This window comes from Chionomys nivalis, chromosome 19 (assembly GCF_950005125.1).
Source record: "Chionomys nivalis chromosome 19, mChiNiv1.1, whole genome shotgun sequence".
Lineage (NCBI taxonomy): Eukaryota > Metazoa > Chordata > Mammalia > Rodentia > Cricetidae > Chionomys > Chionomys nivalis.
In genome coordinates this window covers 29545861-29565566 of record NC_080104.1, presented here as the reverse complement: position 1 = coordinate 29565566, position 19706 = coordinate 29545861, and the positions used below count along the sequence as shown (strand labels likewise).

Here is a 19706-nt window from a genome sequence, read left to right as displayed (position 1 = left end):
AATCTTAAGGCCCGACTCTTCATAGCCGTCTGACTCGGGAAATATCCCGGTTCCCGGCTCCCGGAGCGCCTTAGCAGTTGATGCGGGCCACCCGGAGATCGTCACCTTTGGCTTCCGGGTCACGACTAGGAACGCCCCCTAAAGGCGGATCTCAGACGCCGATTGGCTGCTGTGCAAGTGGGCGGTGACTAGGCGGCTTGGAAGGAGGTGGCTTAGCTCCTCCGTGTCCCGAGAAGGGCTGAGCCATGGAGGTCTCGGCCCTGCGAGAAGAGCTGGACTCGATGTTCCTGCAGCTGCTCAGCGACCTGGAGGAGCTAGAGGCGAAACGGGCGGCGCTGAACGCCCGGGTGGAGGAGGTGGACCACGGGGAATGGAGGGAGGGACCGACGGCGGGCACAGGGAGGGAAACCGAGTCTCAAGTCTCTCCTGCCTCCCCCAGGGTTGGCTCTCGCTTGCCAAGGCTCGCTATGCCATGGGCGCCAAGTCGGTAGGGCCCCTGCAGTATGCCTCGCGTATGGAGCCTCAGGTCTGCGTGCGCGCCAGGTGAGGCACCCTCGATGGAGACTGGGTGGGCGGGACGTAGGCCTTTGTGGCCAGAGAGATCCATCTTCCCTTCTCCTTCAGCGAGGCCCAGGATGGACCCCAGACCTTCAGGGTGATCAAAGCTGACTCCCAGACCCCTGAGGAATTGGGGCCCAGCGAAGCATGTGAGTTCTCTTTCCTCCTGTCAGCCCAAACTCACTGAACATTTAGATGACTTAGTTCGGGATCTGGTTAATGGATCGCGTCTAAGCTGGAGCCTGGGCTGTTTGAGGAGCTTTTCCTTATACTTTGATAGGGAGTTACTGGATGGTACGTTTTATAGTGCGAGAGATTTTGCAGTCAAAGGAAGTCTCATCAGCTGAACGGAAAATGTGCTTCTCTGTATCTATGTGTTCCTTGGAAATAAACCTCTAATCCCAGTTAATCATTCCTGAGACAAAGAATGGGGAATTTCAGGGTCTTCCAGAACATTTAGGGAGCCGGGTGGTGGTGGCGCACGCCTTTAATCCCAAAACTCGAGAGGCAGAGGCAGGTGGATCTCTGTGAGTTCGAGGCCAGCCTGGTCTACAAGACAGGACAGGAACCAAAAGCTACGGAGAAACCCTGTCTCGAAAAATCCCCCCGAAACAAAACAAAACAAAACAAAACAACAACAAAAAAAAAAACCAAAACAGAACATTTAGGGAAAACGGGCAAGGTCAGTTACCAGCAAACAGAATCCTCTATTCTGGAGTCAGTAGACAAGTCACTTGATTACAAAGGGAAGGCTAGTACTGTTTCCAGGCCCAGACACACATACAGGTTGAGGGAAATTTTCTTTTCTTTGTTCTTTTATCTTTTTTTTTTTTTTTTTTGGTTTTTTAAGACATGGTTTCTCTGTGTAAAACCCCTAGCCGTCCTAGGACTTACTCTGTAGACCAGGTTGGCCTTGAATTTACAGCGATCCTCCTGCCTCTGCCTCCCGAGTGCTGGGATTAAAGATGTACCCACCACCACCCTACTTGCTGGGAGAATTTTCAAACCTTCAGTATTTTCCAGAACCATGACTAGATTAATGAGTTCTTTGTGATCATGAGAACTGTATGGTCTTTAACTTTTCTTTCTCCAGCTCTGCGTAGGCGCAAGGGCCCTACTAAGACCCAAGAGTCAGGGGCCTGTGTGGTCCCTCAAGATCCCTTGAACTGGTTTGGGATCTTGGTTCCTCACAGTCTTCGGCAAGCCCAGGCCAGCTTCCGGGATGGTAAGTGAACCCTGTTGGCTTTGTAGCCATGTACTGTATTGATAGCCAGCCCGCTATCAATAGGGAGCCCTTGTACGCTAGCCCCGCGGGAGGACTCTACGGGTTTTCACTGGCAAACTGTGTTGCACGTCTGCTGGGGGTTTTCCCCCAAAGCACCCACTGCTGTTCTCAGCATTCCAGGTTCATGTTTGCCAACTGCTAAGGGATATAATAGCAGCAGGGATCAAACAGAATGTTTATCCTGAAAAGGAGAAAGACAATGTGTAACTAGATAGGCAAACAAATAGACTTGTATTGTAGTTCCAGGCTCTGAAAGTCATGAGAAAAGTAACGTGGGAGGGAGTGGACTGGGGAGCTGGTTTATGAAGGAAGGGCCTCTCTGAGGGAAGAACTTTGTGAGGGATCTGGAGGAAATATGTTCTAGCTAAAGAGACCATCTAGGCTGGTCTAGTTACTAGGGCAGAGGCCCTGGATGGGTGAGTGGGTGGGGTATCTGGCAGAGCTGGCCAGAGGGCTGGAATGGAGTCGGCGGAGCAGGAATACCAGGAGCTGGGACCAGGGAGCCAGACCTTAGTGAGGTTCTATGGGTGGGTGCAGAATCAGGATGAATCAGTCGGGCCAACAGAGTAACAAGAATCCTTGGGATGCTCTGAGTGGGGACAGACTGGAGAGCAGAGAGTGGAAGCAGGTGCCAGGATGGGCCAGTCACGGGATGTAGGTAGAGGCCGTGGAAGCGGGGTAAACAGTGGGAACATGTTCTGAGTGTGGAAGTTCCCAGTGTTTGCTAACAGCTTAGATGCAGGAGTGAGGGAAAGAAGCGTCACCTCAGAACATTGGGAGGCTAGAACTGTTTCACCTGTGGTGGTGGGCAGGCTTCCAGGCGGCTGCTGAGGGAAAGCTGAGTGGCGATTGTGTGTGTTAGTTCTTGTGGTTCAGCACCTGCATCTGCACTGGAGGGAGGTTTGGAAGTCCAGTGTAGAGTGCTGATGTTTAATTTCCCAGGCTGTTGACAACGATGCACAGACACCTTGAGGTGAGATCAGTTGAGGGCCAGGGAGTACCTAAGAAGACACTGGAGAATAGGGCTCACAGACAGGGGAATCTTAGAATCTAGGAGTTTTGAGAAAGCATTCCCTGGAGGGTTAGGGAGAGTCCCGCTGCCCCGAGGGTAAAGACAGGACTGCCTGGCCTACTGGGTAAGGTCGGGGAGTAGAGAGCAGAGGGAGGTGCAGCCTAGAGGTGGATGAGAGTGGTTCAGGATCAGGTGCAAGGGGAGGGCAGAGGGAGAGCAGCTCAGAGCAGTGGTGGAGTTTGCTGGACGGAGGAAATGGGACCGTGAGGTTTGTGGTCTGTGAGGTCCTCATCCCTGGCCAGCATGGTAGATCAGAGAGGTGTCTTTGTTTTAGAGGGCATGCACAGGGGAGGTGCTGAGGAGGTGAGGGTGTGGGTCAAGTGATGTCACACCTGGAACGTTTAGACTCTAGAGGCCAGGGCAGTCTGAGACTCACAGTCCCTGGGGGAATCGGGGGGGGGGGGGGGGTCCATGTGTCATACCATTCTTCTTCTCTCCCCAGGCCTTCAGCTGGCTGCAGATATAGCCAGCCTTCAGACCCGAATCACCTGGGGTCGGGAGCAGCTCCGGGGCCTCCAGAAAAGACTGAAGGAGTTGGATCCTGGGCCTGCCTGACCTGAGTCTACTTCCGGAGGCACTGAGCATAGTCTTCTTGGATGCCCTGCCTTACTCTTTCTTTCATAATAGCCCCTGCCTCAGCTATGCCCCTCTTCAAAATGTCCTTAGTCTGCGTCGTTTCCAGCCCTGTGAATTAGGAAGTTGAGTTCTGAAGTTTGCTGAGGCAAGCTGAGCAGTGTCGAAAGTGGCTTGTAGGAAACCACTTCCAGGTCCACGTTCTCATAGAGCCTCTCGCCCCGTGGACAAGTTAGGGAACAAGCGAATAACCTCGCACGGGCCAAGTGGGATAAGGGAACACTGCATGCATGGTGATGGGAGAAAAGGAGTCTGGGAACTTAGGCCAGATCGGGACAATGCCATTCAATAGAAATACCTCTGGCTGGGCTTGTTAGTGCATGCCGACTACTAGTCCCAGCAACTCTAGAGGCTGAGGCAGGAGGATCACTTACGCCCTGCAGTTAGAGACTAGCCTGGGCAACAGACCTTTTCTTTAAAATAGTATAAGACAGTGCGCACACACACACACACACACACCACACACACCAGAGTAGACTGTCAGGGAGGAGGGAGTATTCTATTATGAAAGGAAAAGAACCAAAAAACTTTGACATTCTTTCAGGGGAATTGAAGGGACCTTCCCACTTGTGTTTATATAGGATTGAAGTCCAGCCTCTTTGCTTGCTGAACTTGTATTCCTCCGTCTGAAACTGTACCCCGCTGCACTTTTCTACTGAGCTAACTTGAACAGTGTCTGGAGACTTGATGTTGGGGAGGGAGGTTCACTGTTTATGGGGTGTAAATATTTCTTCCCAATTTGTCGATTTTGCTTATATTGTTTTTCTACTTCTTAATTGTAAAAATATGTAAAACTACAGAAAACTTGAATAAAGAAAGTGAAAGCTACAGTAACTGTCACCAAGTTCTTTGGTTTCTTAAGTCGATTGTATTTTATTTATGAGTGTTTTGCCAGCGTGTGAGCCTGTGCACCATGTGGGTTGCCTTATACCCTCAAAAAAGAGGGGAATGGACCTCCTGGAACTTAAGTTACAGATGGTTGTGAGCAGCCTCATGGGTGCTGGGAAACCCTGGGTCTTCCTGCAGAGCCGCCAGGGAGTGCTCTTAACCACTGAACCATCACTCCAGACTCTTCAATCAGTTTTTAAGGAAAGTTGAATCTATATGATTCTTGGACTTGGGATTGTATTAATGCAATAATAAAGGAATCGTAATTGCTGTGGTTTCGCTGGGTTGTTAAGGGAATTGTGCACCCAGCTTTTCTATCAAAGTTCAAGCTGTAAATTTTTCTGACTGAGTATCTGAAAATTATTCATCAGGTTGTCAATTTTTGATGATAAACAGCAAAAAGACTAGCTTCACATTACAAGCCTGTGAGAGAAGCGAGCACTTCCCTTCCAGATTCTCTGTATGCTTGGGGCTATTGTGACTAAAGAGAACATGGCCCCCAGCCCTTTAGTTTTTATTTGAGAAGGGCAGAGTGCGTAAACCAGGAGGGGGACCTTACAAGAACTCAACCAGTGTTTGCTTTCCGAGTTTTGGAAGCATTAAAACCATGAGTTTCTTAACATTCTACTGTCAATAAAGCGACATCTCCGCAGGCAAAAAGGACCGAACACAGTCTTAATGACCCTAAATTCTTCCTGCGGGAGGGAATCTCGTGGAACGCTGATCACGCCACTGTCCACGGGACTGAATCTACAAGGAGCCCACAAAGGTATTTACTGCGGGGTTGGTCTCTGAGTGTGACAGGCTCCGGTAAGCGCGACACTGTTGCTGCTGCCGCTGCTGCTGGGACAGAATGAAGACAGCTCCGCAAAGTGCTTAGCTGCTGACTTCCGCCCCATTTTCACTCACAGAGAAGGAAGGTTTCATCCTCCCGGTCACACGACTGGGACAGCCGGAGAATCCCCAGGAAGTAAGATGCCGAAAAATTTAAGGGGTGGAGTTTGGGCAAACGTCCCTGCTGACGTAGATAACATAGTAGACAAAGCAGAGACACCTGCCGGCAGCTCCCATATGGTCTAGCGGTTAGGATTCCTGGTTTTCACCCAGGCGGCCCGGGTTCGACTCCCGGTATGGGAACGAGATGCCATTTTTGTCCTGAAAAAGTAGTTCACTTCTCTTCTTGTCATCTTTGGGGCTCTTAACACCTCACAAGATAGTAGTGTTGCAAGATAGTAGTGTTGAGTGCGGAAGGCTCAGGAAAATGCCCGCATGGCTTTTTATCAGTCTATGAACTGACTTCACCTTTCATCACAATACTAGTTATTTTGCCCCGCGGTAACTGCTTATATCAGATATTATCATTCCAAACACAAAACTATAGATATTGAAGTTAAAAGTAATATTTAATTTTTCAAAATAACACTGTTGAGTGTAGATACGGAAGTTCCTTCTGTCGACCCCTTCCCGTATCTCCTGGCCTTGAGAAGGGAAATGCGGGGTAGAACTAGTAAAGAGGCGTTCTGGGGACTGAGCAGAAAGCAAAGCGGGGGTGGCCGTAGGGGCAGACGCTGCATCCTCCAGCAAGTAAGATGAGCGGGGCTCGCGGGGCTGTGAGCCGCAACTGCAAACTACTGTCTTCCTTGATGAGGTTTGTCTGTCTTATCTGTCGGCCAGGGTTCTTTCCTTCTCAGCTGAGTGTGCTGGGCGTGATTCCTTCCTCCAGTATGGGACTGACTTCAAACGTTCTTCATCTGAAACGGGTTCCCTGTAGGTATCCTAGCCCGGCCTTTAACTCCCTATCCTGCCTTGTTTCCTGATTACAGATATGCACCACTGCACTGGGCTCAGACGACAGACGACCACCACTGTGTCTACACACCCTGGTGTTGAGAGGAGCGAGTCCCTCTCCCTTAGGATGTGGTTAAGTAGGTTACCTGTGTCCATGCCCCGGCGGATGGACCCACACCCATATGTATATGTATATGGGAGGCGTTAATTGGTCTCAGGGGTTATCAGTAACAATGGAAAAGAGAAAGAGACATGAAGATGAAGATAGAGGGCAGGGGCACTAGGGGGACCTAGGAAACAGTGGTACATAGTTATGACAAATGAAAACACTGGACATGGAACCGGGAAGAGGACTTGGTGGGAGGAGACAGTTTCAGGGGGGCAAGAAGGAGACAATAGGCGCGAGTGTGACCACCATGTTTGGTTATAGTTTCTTTTTTTTTTTTTTAACTTACATTTGTTGTGTGTATGTGTGCGTGCATGAAGGTGCACAGGCCACAGGGCATGTGTGGATGGATGTCAAAGGACAATTTACAGGAGTCACCTCTGTCCTTAATGTGGGTTCCAGAGGTAATTTAATCACTAATTCATTTCTAAAACATAACATTTGGTCTAAAAAGTTATTGTAGAGCACATCAATTACTTTATATCAACATTACTCTATGGGAGAATTCTCACAATATTTTGCCAAAATGATTTCAAATTTATGAAGATATACTCACCCAGTAGCTTATTAAGAATGCTTAAAATCAACTCTCTATATGTTAATGTTCCCTAGTACTCCTTCAAACCCTGGAAGTCCAGAGCTGAGTTTGCTTCTCTATGGAGCTCCTACAGTGGGTTACCAAAACCCCTTTAATATTAGCCTCTAGGCAGTGTCTGTGATTGAAAAGATGAACCACTAGAGGGCAGCAAAGTCCCACAACACTTATTTCCGTCTCTTCACTAAAATCATAGTGTTAAGGGTTTGGTTTTGTGCCTATATCTTGTACAATTACATAGCAAAGTGATGTCATTTAGGGCCTCAGACACAAAGCATTTGTTGCTGACTATACTGAGGGTGATATCTGTGAGCACATCCCAGATCCCTACTTAAGAATAATGTTCTCATTTGTTAGCCACGTTTCAGATTACTATATTAACAGAGAATGGAAGATAAAAGACTTTCAGTCTCAACCAAGTAGTCTATTAAATGAACCTCGATGGTTTTTCAAGATTCATGCTTTGTTATTGGAGGTTGTAACATGATTAATAAAATCCCAGAGACAGAAATTGGGGTTTCACCTGAAGGTCAGGAAAGCAAAACAGCCACCCACGGGCTCTTACCTCCACCTCAGTCTGAAATGGCGATCCTGCCTCCAGGAAACTCAGAATGAAACTGTGTCTCAGAGCTGTCTCCTCCTATCTTATATTCCTCTCTAGGGCTGGGATTAAAGGCGTGCACCACTACTGCCTGGTTTTTATGGCAAACTAGTGTGGCTACTGGGATTAAAGGTGTGTGTGTCAACACTGCCTGGTCTGTAAGGCTGACCAGTGGGGCTGTTTTACTCTCTGAACTTCACGCAAGCTTTATTTATTAAAACACAAATGAAATATCACTACCGGAGCTCAGGAAGCGGCCTCTGCAATCCTCATGAAAGGAAGCGGAAGATACTCCTTAGTTTTATCTATGATCTCTTTCAGTGTGGAGTCATTACAAAGTGAGGAAGAGACGGTGTGCCCGGGACATCACTAAACGATCATTTTATTTGCACAGCACATAATCGCACATAGGAGAGAATGTGTGTTGTCTGCCCAAAAGAATGGCGGCCGGCTTGGTGTTGTAGCAGCTCTGATTTGTTTTTCCTTTTGGTTTTTAGAGACAGTTGTTTTTTGTTTGTTTTTCTTGTCTTTCCTGTCTGGAATTCTTGGCTTGTCCTGGAATTCACACTGTAGACCAGGCTGGTCTCAAACTCACAAAGTTCTTACTGCCTCTGCCTCCCAAGTGCTGGGATTAAAGGCGTGTGCCACCACTGCCCAATGCAGCTTTGATTATTTCTCATGGGATTTTAAACTCATTTTCCTAGAACTGAAAGTCCTTATAGTTATAATGAGAATACATAAAGCAGAAGCTGATAAAAGTGCCAACAGAAGTGACCCGCCCAGCAGGTCCTAAGTTACTCCAGGGTCTTGAAGAGGCACTATCTGAAAGACATGGGGGGAGAGAGAAACGGACGCCAAGCAGTATTCCTTGTCAAGGCATCCCCTTTATTGAAGCAAGTTTCATGTCTTAAATACTCCTCAGAAAGGAGCTAGGTCAAGGGGAAACTGAGAAAAGGGGGAAGGGAAGGAGGGGCTCGGTAGCTAGGCAACTAAGTGGGGCAGTTTGGTAGCTAAGCAGGGCAGTTGCAAGGTCAGTGGCTAGAACACCTACTGTTAGGGATAAGCAGGAAGCCATGAAGACACTCTGTGGTGCTTTTCAGAGCTTGAGTCTCCACGGTCAGCACGTAATGTTTTGGCTAACTTTAAGTTTTCTTGTCTCAAGATTTTTCCTTCAAGGCCCTGTGAGATGTGAGAAAGGAGAAGCCTGAAATGGCTCCTGACACAGAAGGATGGAAGAATATGTTATGCTTATCACATAATAGTTTTCAGCTCACACACAAGGAAAAAAACCTCAAAACTTGAAAACACTTGTTGACTTGTGTCACAGCATCCATTATCAATCTGATACTGGTGTGGTGATGGGGACCAGCTTGAAGGTGCCAGAAGCGGACATCAGGACTGGACCATCAAACAGAAGCGATGCCACAGATCCAGAGGGCTCAACGCACTGAGACTCCATTCATCCTGCTAAAACCATTCATCCTGCTAAAACCATTCATCCTGCTAAAAAAAATGTGATCAAGCCTTTCATTAAGTGCAATCATAATCTATACCACAACAAAATTTGTGAAGCCAAGAATTCGTATTGATGACATGGCAGCAGGAACTCACAAAAATTAAAATTAAAATAACAGGAAGTGCCGGGCAGCGGTGGTGCACGCCTTTAATCCCAGCACTTGGGAGGCAGAGGCAGGCGGATCTCTGTGAGTTCGAGACCAGCCTGGTCTACAAGAGCTAGTTCTAGGACAGGCTCCAAAACCACAGAGTAACCCTGTCTCGAAAAACCAAAAAAAAAAAAAAAAAAAAAAGGAAGTGGTAGAAGACAATAGCACCAGGTAATGTCCTGGCAAAGAGTTGGCAGCATGATCCTGGAGGTTCAAACAACAGCGGTGTAAGGCTGAAGACAGCAGATACACACGGTACCTTTGAATAATAGTAATTTCTGTTAGCACAATGTAGAATTGCTGTTCAAAACAGGGTTTCCCTATGTACTAGCCCCCCTGAACTCTCTTTGTAGACCAGACTGACTGACTTTGAACTCAAAAAGATAGATCCTCCTGCCTCTGCCTCCTGTGCTGGGATTAAAGGTGTGAGCCACTTCTGCCCAAATTCAGGTGGAATTCTTGAGCTCCTATTTTTGTTTTTCCTTGTTTTTATTTTTAATATTCTTTTCCTCTTGTTGTTCTGGGCATTAAACTCAGGGCCTTGCACATGCTAGGCAAGTGCTCTATTACTGAGACACATCCCAGCTTTAAGAATTGGATTTGAGCCGGGCGGTGGTGGCGCACGCCTTTAATCCCAGCACTTGGGAGGCAGAGGCAGGTGGATCTCTGTGAGTTCGAGACCAGCCTGGTCTACAAGAGCTAGTTCCAGGATAGGCTCCAAAACCACAGAGAAACCCTGTCTCGAAAAACAAAAAAAAAAAAAAAAAAAAAAAAGAATTGGATTTGAACCAGGCGGTGGTGGCTCTTACAGTCTCCCTTCTCCCTTTTCCAGGATGTTCTCTGAAACTTGGGTACAGGAGCCTTGTTGTCCATGTATCCATTGGGGCTGGCTCCCCACAACCAGCGGGTCTCTGCATTACGTCGAGTTGTGGTTTTCTGTGACGGTCTCCATTTACTGTAGATAGGCTTCTTTGGTGAGGGGTGGTACCTACACTTATCTGTGGGAACAAGGATAAGTTTAAAGTGGCAGAGGTAGATGCTCTTCTAAGATCCAGGGCCTCAGGAGCCCTGCCTGGGTAGTTGGCTAGGTTTCTAGTATCAAGCATGAATTTCCTTCTTATTGGGTGAGCCTTAAGTCTAACTAGATAGCTGTGATATGAGTGTGATATTGCACTCTTAGAGATACCTTGTCATACTAATCATTCCAAGGATGAGCCCCCTAATGGGCCGCTTAATACAAAGTGGTCAGTCCTGAAATCTTGGACACACAAAACACACTAAATGGACTCAACAGGTTGTATTTATATATTTGTACATGTGTGCACATAATAATAAAAGAGGCCATGCATTTGAAAGGGAGTGAGGGAGGTCAGGGAATGGGGAAATGCTGTAATATTTTAATTAAAAATATCGTCCCACCTATAAAAACAAAGCCAAGCTTCATCAAACCATTGCCACATTGGAACATGGAATTTGGGTAGCCTACTTCTGTGTTCCTGGGCCATGGTCACTCTACTTGGCTCCAGAATCAACTCTCCTTTCCCTTCTCAGGTGAGAATTGAGGATACCGAAGACAGCATGGAAGCATAGCTTCGTTTCCAGCCACCGGAGTACCAAGCATTGTTTTCAGACAGATGGAACCTTTTCCTTTGACCCCACCTTCCTGGTCCCTAAGCAGATATGAATCAGGTGTCCAGGTCAATAAGGGGCACTTACTCCTGGTAGTGTGACCCGGCTTATTTCTAAAACCCATCCACCACCTCTGAATCCCTGATCGCAAATTCAGCCAAGCCAGAGAGGCCCCATAGCATAATTAGTTAATACATATTGGTATATGAAAATGATATGTATTTGTAGATAAATGAAAAATATAACCATTTTCACCTACCTTTTTATTTTTGCTGTTTGAGAAAGTGTCTCACTAGGCTAGTTTCAAGGCTAGCCCCAAACTCAAAGCAGTCTTCATGTTTCAGGCTCTAGAATGTTGAGATTACAGAAATGAACTGCAATTCCCAACTCTCATTTAGTATTTCTTTTCTTTTTTAAGAAAAGATTTATTTATTAAGATTATTATTATATTTATACAACAATTATTATATAATATACAATAATTTATATAGTTATTATACTTATATAATTATATTATTAAGATTTCTTTATTAAGTGTACAATGTTCTGTCTGCATGCATGCCTACAAACCAGAAGAGGGCACCAGATATCTTTATAGATGGTTGCAAAAGCCACCATGTGGTTGCTGGGAATTGAACTCAGACCCTCTGGAAGAGCAATCAGTGCTCTTAACCTCTGAACCATCTCTCCAGCCCCTTTCACTCACTTTTTCAAAACAGGATTTCTCTGTGTAGCCTCATCTGTCCTGGTAGAGGAAGTTTATTAAGAAAGAAATCACATTCTTGAGAGTGGGCTATTGAGCAGGGAACAGAGCCAAGGAGAACTGGGCCTTGTGGGTCCCCGGAAGATCTTTGTGGTCCCACCCTTCTCTTTGTAAGTTTCTTGGGCTTGTTTTCACACAGGCTTTGTTCCTTAGATGAAGCCCAGGTGAGGAAGGGCACCTCATCTTCCTCTGAAAAGTGGGAATCTTCACATGTGATCCTTAGTGTTTCACTCTCTAGTCCCTACTGTCCTGCCACACTCCATGGCCATGACGTGAGTGACAAGTACCATTTCTAAATCAAACTTCAGGAGTGTGACTTAAAGGCCAAATCTCAGCTCCTTCACTCTCCGGAGACTGGATTTTTGGCCTCCCCTCTTCCCTAGTATCCTCAACAGTAGGAGCAGCAGGCCATGCTGGCCTGACAGGTATTGTGTGTGCACTGCTTCCTTAGTTGCAAAGTGATCTGGCCCACAACTCACCGGGTGCCTCTTGCTGGTAGAGATAGACTGGTTTGGCTTTAGTTTCTTGAGTGAGGGCCTAGCTATGTAGCATAGGCTGGCCTTGCACTGGGAGGGGGACAGCCTGCATCCTGTATGTGGGATGGCAGATGAACAGCACTATTGTCAGAATGAGTAAGACTTCCTGAATAAAAACGTCTCTCTCTCTCTCTCTCTCTCTCTCTCTCTCTCTCTCTCTCTCTCTCTCTCTCTGTTCCTGCTGCCTGTGGATCTGGATGTAGAACTCTCGGCTCCTTCTCCAACACCATGTCTACCTGCACACCACCATGGTTCCAGACATGCTGATAATGAATTAAACCTCTGAAACTGTAAGCCAACCCAATTAAAAGTTTTCCTTTATAAGAGTTGGTCATGGTGTCTCTTCACAGCAATAGAACAGTGACTAAGATACCAGCTTCCTTTTGCTGTCATGGAAACGGATTACTAAGCTTAAACCATTCAGCAAAGGTCATACCAATAGGAGACAGGAGACTGACTCTTAAATCCAGGTTTTTTTTTGTTTGTTTTGTTTTGTTTTTTAACTCGGGCAGGCAGTATCAGGTCCAAAGGAAACTCCAGTTTTCCAAACCCCAAAGGGATAGTGCGTCTATCCAGAAATGACACGTTTGGCCCAATTCAAGCTGGACTATAGAAAGATATCTGGATAGATAAAAGCCAGAACGCAGCAGGAATTTGCGAGTCAAAGTTTTTCCATCTGCCAGAAGGAATCATTTCCCTTGCCTTTGACAGGAGGGACATGGACTTTCCATTGACATAAACCTGGGACTACTTACCAGAGCCCGTGCCGACCTCCAGGCCCCCTCAGTACCTACTTGCAAGTACATGACCTATATTTCAAATCCGCACACTAGCATCCTGGCCCCTCTCACCCCCTGCCTCTACCTCAAGCTCCCAGGCATGCTCCAGCTCACGGGCATCCTCCTTAGAGCCTGTACTGTTCTCCCTCTTGCTAGTTCTCGCTTCTCCAGGAAGTCTCCCTTCTCTGCTTGGCTAGCTCTGGCCCGGTCCAGTCTGTTTCTTTCAGTCTGCTTCTCCAGATGCCTCTGGCTGCTCTCTCCCTGTTCACAATACAATCCTCTCTAATGGAGCAGCCATCTTGGCAGTTTCTTTACGGTTCCCTCTCTAATACAAGCAACTCTAGCTTGTACCGTAATTTGCTGTGGGAGCTGTTTTGCTGCCTGTTACTCTGTGGCATGACCACGCTGACTGTGTGAATATCTGAATGTCTCAGGAGGTGTGCTACCAGATGAGACTATGTGGAATTCCTAGGAGGGGCCAACCAGGCCTGTGCATTAGACATTTGGAAACATTCCCTGGCTTGGACTCCCTTAGGACATTTGGGGTGGGGCAATGTTTTATGGAACAGATTAATCCTAAGGTGTTTCCTGAAGCTTAGAAGGTCAGATTCTTGCCTACTAAAAGTCCAATTAAGACAATCCAACATGCTCTCATAAAAATCTCCCACCCATCCTGAAACAATCACTCCACCCCCTGAGAACCTCTGACGAAACACAGAAATGTCTGTGTTGCTGTTAAGTGACAACTCAGAACAGTGAAAGCAATTGGAAGGTAACTCTGGGGGAAGGGGAAATAATTTGAACTGGACCGTCCTGGACTGACTCAGAGCTTGAACTGGGCAGCAGACCTGAGCGTTGACGTAATCAGCAACAGTAAATAGGTCGGCTGCCAAGATAAATGCATTATGAACATAATGAATGTGGTGTGCTTACGCTAGAATGGAAAAACAAATATCTACATCTCTGAAGGCGTATGCTTCTCTCCCGGTTGTCTCTTGAGTTAGCAACGGGGAACAATTTAGTTGTCCAGACCCTCATTAATGCTAAATTCTTTCTAATTGGCAGAGGCAGCCATCCAGACGGTACTAATGGGTCCTGGCAGCTACGGCAGTGTCAAGTGCTGTAAATGAGAAGTCCTAGGCAGCAATTTCACAGCAAAGGCTGACTGAGAATTCAAAGCCACAATGGCTCCTTCACCTCCACCGACACAAACAGCTTCTGTTACAGCTCTCCACAGATAGCATCTTCAAGGGCCATTTTCTCCTGGATGCTGTTAACAGATAAATGAGGTTTTTCTATTTGACTAGAAAGAGGACTGTGTGTCGGACCTTTTGGGGAGACCCCTCCCATAAATCCTACTTATCTCCATCCTTGGTCAGCCATCTGCAGGACACAGACACCGGCGAACAGGGCTTTGAGCAGCTGCTTTCCCATCGCAAGTCCTGGCCTGGTCTCACAGCAGAGCTTGGTCCCCTTGGCTTCCCCGGGCGGCTGCCTTCAGGGTGCAGTTTGCTTTTTCCTCTGAGTAAAAGCGACATAGCAGGAGCCGTTCAGATTCTCCCCAGTCTGTAAGATGTGATCTTTCTCTAAAGAGCCCAGCAAGAAGGAATTCAGACATGGAGGTGATTTTTTCTCTCATGCAGAGAACGTAGTCTCTTTTCCTCTGGAGGCTTGTAAAGGGGGATGGTAGAAGTTTCTAGAAAGTGTTCTGATTTCTGTTTTTGTTCCTGAGACTGGTGAACTGAACTCTGGAGGAACCTCATAGAGCTATGTAAAGTCCTTTCTCCAGCAGAGGACACTGAAAGCTCACAATTTCTCCAGAATTGTGTGCTTCGTGGTGCTCAAGGTGTCTAAAATCAAGGCACCTGCCTCCTGAGACTCCCAAATCAGCAGATATAAGACTAGGGAAAAAGCAATGAGTGTTCCCCACCAATCTCTCCCTAGCCTTCTTGAGTCTCAGTCTTCAAGTGAAGTCTATGCTTGATCCAGACGATTAATCAGAAATAAGCCTTACTTTTTGCATTGTTCCTTTTTCCTCAGATAAAAACTTACACGCTGGAGTCCTCGGCTAAGCTAGGGTTCTTTTCTTTCACCCCTTGTAAATCCTGGATTCTAAGCCAGCGCTAAGTTTACTCTCTGAAGCACAGTATAGTTTATTTTCTGGTGCAGATTTACCCCTAAATTTCTTGTTTCTTGATTTTTTTTTCTTTTGTTTTTAGTGTATTTGTTTGTTTTCTAAGTCAGGCTCTCTCTGGTCAAGCTGGCCAACTTGTCATCCTCCTGCCTCTGCCTCCCAAATGCAGGGCTGTAGATAAGACATGCACACAGTCTTAATTTCAAATGTATTCCTAATATTCTAGCTTCCTAAAGCCAGAAGACTGCCTAGGACATAAGACTGTGGGTCTCAGCACAGCAGCCAGTTCTTCCCGTAACTCACTAATCTGGTGGGTTTGCCTCCTGGCCGTTACATCATCTAGTTTTTGTTTTAGCTTGTTTGTCTGTTTTTTTAAAACAATGTTTAGACGTATGTCTTTTATTTTATTTTTTTAGATTTGTATGTTTTATGTTTTGTCTGCATGTATGTAGTAACACAAGCATACCCAGTGATCAGAATAAACTGTCAGATCCCTCGGAGTTACAGATGGCTGTATGTTCTGGGAACCAAGTCTGGATCCTCTGTAAGAGCAAACGTGCTCTTATTAACTACCGTGCCGTCTTCCAGCCCCCTTCAGATCATCTGAGTTGTTACTGGTGAACCAGCCTGCCTTCATCTTGGGCTTGAAAGCCATCTTTCAATAATGGCAAACTAGGTTCATTCCTGTCTATGATTAAATCTCTCTTTCTCAAAGACTGGCCTTTGTTCCACTTGTAACCGTAACTACAAATGCTTCTGTACTGCCTCTTCAAGGAAATGGCAATCATGCCTTTGTTTCAAAAAGCTGTTAGGCCCATCTTGAACCTTACCTTTGCTCATAATAACTATGCCCTCCTGTTGTTATGAGCATCTTATGTTCTGCTTCTGTGACCCTGCCTGTGTGTCCCCCAAACCGCATATTTGTAAACCCCCGTCCTTGAGCTTTTTGAAAAAACCCTTATCTTGCCCATGTCCTCTGCTGACCTCTTGAACCCTGCCTTAGAGGGATGCCTCCTGTGTTGGCTTTAATTAATTGTTTGCTTTTATTGGCATTGATTATTGGGGTCGGCGGTCTCTCCTCCCATCTTCGGGATTAGCAGTCACTTCCTCTAAGTTCCGTTTTCAGTTTTCAGCAGATCCCCTCTCATAGAGTAGAGCCCAGAAAGAAGATTGTGAATGCTCTCAGGATGAATTCTAATCCCCAGCAAAAGAAAAATAAAACCATCAAACAAAACCCTGAATTCAACAACAGCAAACCTTATGGACGTCTACTGAAAACTGAAGCATCATAATTAGATACATACCCTTTTGCATCAGATTTGTTAAACTTAGAACTTCAAAGGGGGGGACTAGCACACCAAGCGTGCAGTCCTGTCTGTGTGTGTGCACACACACACAGCATGTCATGTGTTGGTGAGCCTGTCTCATTCCCTTATGAGCTTGCCTTTGCGTGAAGGGACAGGACAGACGAGAGACAAATAGGAAAAACCCAGCAGGAGAGAGGGAGGAAGGAAATGCAAAAGACCAGACGGTGAGATAATCTGACTCAACCTGCAAACTCTTGTGTGGTGCTCACATTCCTCCTGGGACTTCCAACCCCCGTCAGCTGCAGAGACCATGGGACCTACGTATAGCTGGCTGTTAGCATTGATGACCAAATCCGACATCAGGAAAATATGACCAGTGTCTGGCTGAGCGTGTGTAAGTTCTCAGAATCTGAGAATAAGGAATGAGATTACAGAAACATCCCCACCTACACCCAAGTGGGGGTGAGCCCGCAGAAGGAGGGTGCCATATGAAGTCATATTTCTCTTTTCTTGAGGAACCCACCCCCATGCCTATGTCAGATTGAAAACAGAGGGTGAATCCTCTACCCGAGTATGTGGCAGGAGCAGTTCCGTGGATGGCATTTGTTCAGAACCCAGTGCTAACACCTCTTAAAAGGACAGAGGTGAGTTTTTTCCAGATAATGGTTTTCACCATCCTGTGAGTGGAAAATTGTTTCATGGTAAGAAAATGCCAAAGCACTTCCAACAGCGTTGAAGAAATAGCTTCTAGGCTGGATTCAGTCCCAGTGGACCAGTGTATATGCTTAGAGAACAGGTCAACTGTAAAAGAATAATGGAATTTTTATTATTTATTGTTCTTTGTGACAGTCAAAGTATATGTGTATAAACTTTTACCTTAATTTGTTTATATATATATATATATTTTTTGTTTGTTTGTTTGTTTTGGTTTGGCTTTTTGGATTGTTTTTTTCTTGAGATGGCTTCTTGTGTTGCGCTTGTCCTAGAACTCGCTCTATAGACCAGGTGGCCTCAAACTCATTGAGTTCTGCCTGCCTCTGCTGGGATTAAAGGCGTGCACCATCACTGCCGCCACCGCCACCACCCAGCTAAAGAAATACAATCTTTTCAAATTAAGCATGTATTGGCTCCCCACAACATACACGCACTGCTTTTTTAGAGTCTCACTATGTAGCCTTGGAATTCTGTATGTAGACCAGGCTGGCCTCAAATTCATAGAAATCTGCTTGCCTCTGCCTCCGAGCGCGGGGATTACAGTCATGGATCACCAGGCCTGGCAATTAAGAAAGGGATGTTAATGGTGCTTGCCTGTGCACCCCTTTCTTAATTGCTAATAGAACTTCCGTATGTTTTGCATGCTTATACCTTTCCCGTGTGGCTCCCACTGAGAACCCTGGTTAGCCGAGTGAACCACAGTTGTTTGATTAGCACGGTCCAGAGCAGGGCAATGAGGCCCAAGAGGGTGTTCTTGCTTTCTCTCAAATGCGAGAGATTATCAGGCCCAAAGGAAACTCCAATTCCCCAAACTACAAAAGGCAGTCCAAATATCCAGAAATGAGCTCAGCCTGGACTGATGGAGGATTAGCTAAAAGCTTGCAGTTAGATAAAAGCCAGCATTCCTCGGGATACCGAAAGAAGTCATTTTCCTTATCTCCAGCAAAAGGAACGTTTGTCTCCCCAATTAGCATCCTAGCCCTTCTCACTTCCTCCTCTACCCAAAAGTCCCACCAGCGCATGGGGCTCTCTCCCCACAACTGCTCACCCTTCTTATAACCCAGCTGTTTGCATTAGTCACTGCTCCAGCGCTTGCTATCCGCACTGCACGCCCCCCACCCCCCATTCCCTGCTCTTCTTCTCTTTCTTACAGATGTCCCTGGCCATGTCCAGTCTTCTTGCCATGTTCCATTTCTTTCTTTCTCTCTGTGCTCTGGACTCTTCCAGATGCCTCTGACTGTTATTTCTCTCATATCCACAATGAAACCTGCCCATACCATGGCGGTTTCTATAGAGATGACTCTACCTTACAATATCGTGTCTTCCAAGGATTTTTTGAGACAGTGACAGTCGATGGCCATGACTAGAATTGTCCAAGACCCTGAGAGCTCGACCCTAAGGAGCGTCCTGATCTGGCCAACGAATTAATATGCCGTGGATCACCTCTGAACCATACGATAAACAACAAAGACAGAAAATAACCATAGTTTACTATAACTTAGAAGTGAGGTTTACTTAAGTGTTTATCATAAATGCCCACAGATATTTAGGACACTACTGCTTTTGTTAAATAACTACACAGTGGAACGAAACATTTCTCGTTCATGCGAGTTTCAACACTTTAAACAGAAAAACCAACGGTCTCTCCCTTGATTCAAAGAGACAGAGAGAGAGAGAAAGAGAGAGAGGTGGGATTTGTATTTTTAAAATGGTTCTAAAATTTAAGATAAATTATTCTCAAAGAAACATTCTTCAGAATCATTCCTTCATTTGTTGACTATAGTACATGATTCATGGACAAGACAAAAATTTAAACTTAAATATCTGCATATATTTGCACATCAAAATTGGATGAGGAGAAATGAAGGATTAAAATGGGGTGTCTTAAAAATTTTTTTTTTTTTTTTTAACGAATGATGAAATATATAGACCCATTCACTGCTGGATATAAAAATTTAAGTGCTAACTGTCTAGACTAACCTGTAGCTACAAGGAAACTGGTTAAGACAGGAGTTCTGGATAGACAGGGCAGTAAACAGTTTGCTATTTGTTAGAATTCCAACTGGTATGACTGGAAATCATGTGTGAATGAATGCACGCGTGCGCCCACACACGCCCCCCCCCCACACACACACAGCACATTTTCTTCTCCTGACTCCATTAAAATTCATTTAGACTTCTTTTGTTTCAGAATTATCTACCTTCAGCTGCAAGGGAAAGTTGTTTGTATTTCTTGAGGGCTAAACTTTAAGATCACTTCCTGCCATTAATGTCCTGTTAGTGGTGTTTGGGGGCATTTCCTGTTCCCATTCTTAGCAGTGCTGAGCTGGAGGATCTGGATGGTTGCTGATGTTTCATTTTCCAGAATGGCTTCACAGGTGACTATTTAGGTATAGATGGGTCACTGTCGTTTCCCCAGGATAAGTCCAATGTGCTTTCTGGTGACTCTGTCTGTAGCGTGGCTGACAGAGCATTTTCGTCCATCTTGGGAAACAAGCTAGGCTCAGTAAGAACGGTGCTGTTGCCCTCTTTATTAGTGAAAGCAGCACCATTGTTTCTTGATATCCTGCTCTGGTTGGCAGGCCGGATTCAGA

At 46.0% G+C, this 19706-nt stretch overlaps 1 protein-coding gene and 1 non-coding gene across 2 annotated transcripts; both read left to right on the top strand.

The window, feature by feature from the left end:
* The first annotated feature begins 155 nt into the window (after nt 1-155).
* On the top strand, nt 156-4369 carry Ccdc115 (coiled-coil domain containing 115). Its single transcript, XM_057751674.1, has 5 exons — nt 156-356; nt 440-543; nt 625-707; nt 1652-1783; nt 3358-4369. Exons 1-5 carry the CDS (start codon nt 246-248, stop codon nt 3468-3470), a joined length of 543 nt encoding a protein of 180 aa, XP_057607657.1. The 5' UTR covers nt 156-245; the 3' UTR covers nt 3471-4369.
* A 1132-nt stretch (nt 4370-5501) lies between these two features.
* Trnae-uuc (transfer RNA glutamic acid (anticodon UUC)) lies at nt 5502-5573 on the top strand. Its single transcript has one exon. It is a non-coding gene; the product is annotated as a tRNA-Glu (tRNA).
* Nucleotides 5574-19706: the final 14133 nt, after the last annotated feature.